The 4,681-nt window shown below is 28.6% G+C and overlaps 2 protein-coding genes across 4 annotated transcripts in view; one reads left to right on the top strand and one right to left on the bottom strand.

Moving 5' to 3' along the window:
• Positions 1-3,396, top strand: part of LOC108756646 (NADP-dependent malic enzyme-like) — a 19,267-nt gene extending 15,871 nt beyond the window's left edge. For both annotated transcript variants that reach the window (XM_018500639.1, XM_018500632.1), the window contains exons 12-13: positions 307-460; positions 3,361-3,396. In XM_018500639.1, the coding sequence (XP_018356141.1) occupies positions 307-355 (49 nt within the window). In that variant the 3' untranslated portion in view covers positions 356-460; positions 3,361-3,396. The remainder of the gene's footprint in view (positions 1-306; positions 461-3,360) is intronic.
• Positions 3,202-4,681, bottom strand: part of LOC108756697 (guanine nucleotide exchange factor MSS4 homolog) — a 5,958-nt gene continuing 4,478 nt past the window's right edge. For both annotated transcript variants that reach the window (XM_018500703.1, XM_018500713.1), the window contains one exon: positions 3,202-3,550. In XM_018500703.1, coding sequence (XP_018356205.1) covers positions 3,317-3,550 — 234 coding nt within the window. In that variant the 3' untranslated portion in view covers positions 3,202-3,316. The remainder of the gene's footprint in view (positions 3,551-4,681) is intronic.

Below are 4,681 nucleotides of genomic sequence, written 5' to 3'. Positions count from 1 at the left end.
TATATATGTGAGCTAACAACATAATATTTTAATGTTCTCCTTCATTTATCAATATTAAATATAGCAATTTTACTGGAATGGCAACTGAAAGTAACTAACAAAAGTTCATGCTATATAGTCTCATTTTATAAAAACACATTATATTATTTTACACAGTTTAATATTAGAAAAAAATGTATGTATGTCAAAATAATAGTATCAATAACTCTCTTTATTAAAATAAAAATTAAATTTTGGATCTTTTCGTTATAAATCCTGTTAAAAATTCAATCCATTTTAAAATATTTAATAATGTAATATGTTCAGATTTCCTGATCTCCCTGGACAACAGTTAGAAAATATGAAAATATCCTAAATCCTTCCTTGCTTCCTCACCTGAAGATACTTTACAAATTCATCATGACTGTAAAACAACCCAAGATGAATAAATTTCCGAAACTCCAACGAAGATCAAATTTACGTACGTATCTTTATTGATAAAAAAGTTATAAGCTATAAAGTAAGTAAACAATATATATATAGTTTCGAAAAAAATCATATTTTGTTAAAATTCTTATTTTTAGTATATAAGTTACAAAATATTTTAAATATGCACTGTGGAAAGTAGAAACTAGAACTAGAAAGTAGAAACTTCGTTTGTCAAGATGGTAACACCGGAGCGAACGTTTTTTCGCTTCGGTCTGAGTTAATTATTATCTTAAAATAATTTTCACTAGTCTAATTTTGGCTGTATTAACCCCTTTCTTATTTTTCTGAGGACACATATCACTTATTAAAGAAGAATAAGAATTGTTAGCCTTTTCCGATAAGACTGAAACAAAGCGATTCTTCCGGTTTTGTATCTCGACTCTCACTAGAGTGACTCTAGTTGTGGTACTTTATAAATCCAGTGACTTTATACAGGGTGGGCCATCTATTGGTACGCTTTTAAAAATGCGATCAAATGAGCATACATTGATATTTTTTATTAATTTTTTTTTTGTTGTGAAGCTAAAAGTATCCGCGTCAAGAATGAAAAACGATTTCGTTCATGTGGCTCCCTCTACTGGCCTTACAGTATGCCATTCGGTCACCCCAATTATTAATGACATTTTGGACTACCTCGGCGCCAATTTCACTCAAAACAGTCGTAATATTGTTTTTCAAAGCTGGAATTGTCTCTGGATTATCCGCATAACATCGGTCTTTAACGGCACCCCACAGGAAAAACTGTCATCCACTAACATCCCTTTCTCACGAACTTTCCTATATACCAATTTGCGTATAGCTCCTTCGGTGGGTGCTCTATCACGACCCATATTTCTTTTCAAAATTCGTACAGTTTCGGCGACACAGCACTGACTTTGAAAATAAGTTTTTAAAATTTCAAAACGCTCTTCAAGAGAAAACATGTTGTTTCGTGCCGCGGACGGTATGACTAATAAACTGTCAAAATTTCGGGTCTGTAGCTCGTTTGGTGTTGCCATACGACGAAATTCAAAAACGTACCAATAGATGGCCCACCCTTTTACTTCATAGTTAAATCTGCTGAACGCGATATCAATGATATTGTGAAGGAAAATTAAATAACTACTATTACTTTGATTGAAAATGTCTTTGAATGACTTGTAATTCTTTTAAAAACGATTAAGAATTACCGCAGACAAAATTACAGTATGCGTAAGGTATAAATTTAAGCCGATGAACCAATCAAGATACTGCTTTAGATCTACATAATCTGACGGAAATAGAAATAGCAGTAAACTTACCCGTAAGATTGAAATTTGCTTTATGGATAAGTTTATTGCTATTTCTATTTCCGTTAGAGTACGTAGATCTAAAACAGTATCCTAATTGGCTCATCGGCTTAAGTTCATGTCTTAAAGTTACTGTTACTGAAATTTCGTCTGCGGCAGTCCTAAGAATCCTTGCACACACTTTCCGTAACAGAAACTATAAGTACTGTAAGAATCAGCCAATCACAGTCGAAAACTCTTTTAAACTCTTAATTTTAATTGGCTGATTTTTACGTCTTGATTACTGTTACAGAAGATGTGTGCGGAAGATGTGTGCCTCAAAGCCACAATCAAGGTGCAGACACAATAGAAGGAATAAGAAATTAGGGAATAAAGATTTCAACCTATCATATATCGGAATATATGGTTTCTGATAGGTTGGAATCGTTGTTCCTTATCGCTAATTCCTTATTCCTTTTATTATGACCGCACCATCATAGACGTAAATTTTCGTCCCGTCGAAAGATTGCGATTAACGCCTTATCCTTATGACCGACCAATCGGAAGACACACAAGAGCAGTGACTTACCGTTTGTCTCATAGTTAATCAATTTATCGCTTTTTATGGTCTTACAATTATGACTTTTACGTTTAATAGCTTTTAAAGACACTTGGATTGGAGTAGGAAGGTCCTTCAATAGAAATACAAAAAACTATATACTTAAGTTTCATTATATTGTATAAAAATTAAAAATAACATCATTTGGATTATATGTTTTATTTAATTTAGTATAGAATTTAATTTGGCGCCAGTTGTAGATATCAAATCTTTTATACAAATGATACATACCATTAAAGTTAAGTAAATAATAAAAATAGTACCACTTGAGTTTCACTTTTCAATTTGTTACAATAAAAGTATTTGGATTTTATAATTTGATAAAATAATTCTTTTTATGAGCATGTATTCTTAGCGTATTCTTTTCTTTCATTAATAACAACATAACCAGGCACATAAATGCATTTTTAAGTAAACAAATTTTTAATTGTAAATAGAATTTATTAAATATTGTATCGTTACATTCGATTGAAGATCAATTATCTAATTAATTAACTGTTTTAACATGTAGTAATTCAATATTATATTATCAAATAAAACAAGTTGTATCTTATTTTTTATTAAATTATTAATCTTGTATATTGACATGATTTCTGAGGTTGTATAAAAAATAAACAGAATTTTATTTTATAAGATAATACCAGTAACGTTAATTACATTTTTTACTTATTTTAATATAAAGACGCATATAATACATTTTAAAATACACACGTACGGATACATATGATTAGATGACTAAATAATTGTTTCATTATTTACTCATTTAATTAAAAAAAAAAACAAATTTATTTGAAAACCTAAATGAAAGAATCTTTTTATACAGATACATAAAACATATAGTTTCATAAATATTATTTTATATTTGCGTATCTTTCTATACCCTTGTGCTTTATGTATGTGTGTATATGTGTATATGGACACACATATGTATTTATGTATAGAAAATTATAAAACTATTTTATTAATAAGCTCTTATCTCTGTTCATTCATATTTTACTCTACATGATGCAATGTATGATTTTTTAGTGGACAAATCATGCCATCCCACTGGACCTCTCTCACAATCGGCACAAGCTAGGTACTTGACATTGCCTACTGTGTGTGATACACCAATATTTTCGAAAGTATACATATCTTCTATTAACCAGTAAGCAGAAATTGTTTCTGATTGATTAGCTTTGTCCTCTGCTTTGCTATGGATATAAGGTAATGCAAACTGCAATAAAAATGTTTATATTTATTATATTGTTTAACAAAAAAAATACAAAAATGAAATTAATCATTTTGTATAGTTTTTTAGATACTGAATACGAATTCGATCTCCAAATTGTCTAACGCGTTACAATTTTGGTATATTTAAAGTTGCAAAAAGATTATTTTAACATATTTTATTATATTATAATTATGATAATAATTATAATATATCAGAATGTGACATACTAGAAAATTTATTACAATTAAAATGAAACTTGTTGTTAGGATTTTCAATCCTCAAAAAGATTTGTTAATGTCAACTATGGTTAATAAGATATTCATGGTTAAATATAAGGTTTGTTACAAACAAATGAATTATATATCATTGACGATTTATCAAATATATTTTCCAATTATGTTTAGTTAAACATAATTTCTTTGGACTCAAAATCATGAGACAACTATACATTTTGCAATTTAGACGTTTTTCAAATTTTAACATTAGCCACATTGAATTTATCATTTTAAATTTGTCAATTTGACATTGGATTTGTATACAACGGTCTAAGAAACGCTTAAATTTAAATGAATATAATTGAAAACTATTTCTGAAATCATATCAATACTTAATTCACAGCTTTTCCGTATAGAGAAAACCCCATATTAAACTATGACTATGTTATTAACAGTAGTCGACATTAAAAAATCCTTTTGAGAATTGAAAGTCCTAACATACTTAATTTTAACATTGCAAAAAAACTTCAAAATGTCATACATTGCAGTTATAATATACCAAAATACATAAAAATCACTTTTTTTTGCAAACTGAATTACAAAATATGATGAAAAATTTGAAAAACGCATTCGTATTCAGCATCCAAAAATTATAAAAAATGACTAGTCTTTTTCCGGTATTAGAAAAAAGTCATTTTGTGTCAAACAGTGTTATCTTCACTGAAATAAACAATTATTATATTAATCTATTACAATATAACAATTTTTTAAATAAATTTAAAAACTGTACAATTTCAAAACTTATTATATAGGGTTACCATCCATATTCCTTTAAAGCGTCGTCTGCAATAAACAGTAACAGTAAAGGCTGTAGACACAACGTCAAATGGATGCTGATTCAATGTCGCTCAATCGTCGC

This window comes from Trachymyrmex septentrionalis, unplaced genomic scaffold (assembly GCF_001594115.1).
Source record: "Trachymyrmex septentrionalis isolate Tsep2-gDNA-1 unplaced genomic scaffold, Tsep1.0 scaffold101, whole genome shotgun sequence".
NCBI lineage: Eukaryota > Metazoa > Arthropoda > Insecta > Hymenoptera > Formicidae > Trachymyrmex > Trachymyrmex septentrionalis.
Note: the sequence above shows the minus strand (reverse complement) of the source record. Positions and strands in the feature narration are given on the sequence as shown.